Source organism: Emiliania huxleyi (genome assembly GCF_000372725.1).
Source record: "Emiliania huxleyi CCMP1516 unplaced genomic scaffold EMIHUscaffold_43, whole genome shotgun sequence".
In the NCBI taxonomy this organism is placed as follows: domain Eukaryota; phylum Haptophyta; order Isochrysidales; family Noelaerhabdaceae; genus Emiliania; species Emiliania huxleyi.
Window position 1 is genome coordinate 625,886 of NW_005198751.1, and position 911 is coordinate 626,796.

Sequence of the window (911 nt, forward strand, 5' to 3'; positions counted from 1 at the left end):
CAGCGCAGCGGCGGCGAGGACGAAAGCGGCGAGGAGGAGGGGGGGGAAGGGGAGGCGGAGAGGCTGCACCGGTGCGATGAGTGCGACAAGGCCTTCCTCGAGTCGAGTGCTCTCGCGATTCACAAAAAGTGGGCGCACGGCGCTCGCAGCGAGTGAGGCTCGGGGCTGAGGGAAGTGCGTGAGTGTGGCTGCGCGCAATGCTACGCTGAAGTGACTCGCAGGACGCGCAGAGTCGGGACGAGCGGACTCTACCGGACTGGTGCGCGGCTAGTGTGCTGTCGCCTGCTCGAGGGTGAGATCTGTAACTCCCACTCACTCCCACTCACTCCCACTCCCTCCCCCTCCCTCCCCCTCACTAGTTGTTTGGCTCCCTCGGGTCGCCTGCTCGAGGGTGAGCTGCGGCAGAGAGACCTGCTCACACAAGGAGAGGCGTGAAGGGGCGCTGGGGGGGGACACACTGCTTGCGGGCACAGGGTGGGCTGCGGCAGAGCGGGGCCTGGCCGACGTGCGCGCCGTTGAACATCACCTGAGAATGAGGGTGTAGCAGAGTCACAGTGCGGAGAAGGAGACATATACAAACATATATTGGGGCGGACGTGCGCCCCGTTGAGCGTGATATGGGGGAGATATGGGGAGATATGGGGCGGACGTGCGCCCCGTTGAGCGTGATATGGGGGAGATATGGGGAGATATGGGGGAGATATGGGGGAGATATGGGGGAGATGCACCTCGGCCTCGAGGTCGGTGAGATCTGGGGAGATATGCGGGGAGATATGGGGGAGATATGGGGGAGATGCTCCTCGGCCTCGAGGCCGCACACGTAAAGGGTCCGCTCGAAGGGGTTGGAGAGAGCGACCAACAGGTACTGGGGCAAGGTGGTGCCTGCGCTATCACGCCGCGGATCGTGGGTA

General features: G+C 63.9%; 1 protein-coding gene across 1 annotated transcript in view; it reads right to left on the minus strand.

Moving 5' to 3' along the window:
* Positions 1-312: 312 nt before the first annotated feature.
* Positions 313-911, minus strand: part of EMIHUDRAFT_464287 (hypothetical protein) — a gene marked incomplete at its 3' end in the record, with an annotated part of 4,310 nt that continues 3,711 nt past the window's right edge. Inside the window, exon 5 of the mRNA XM_005769240.1 lies at positions 313-411. Within this exon, the coding sequence (XP_005769297.1) occupies positions 313-411 (99 nt within the window). The remainder of the gene's footprint in view (positions 412-911) is intronic.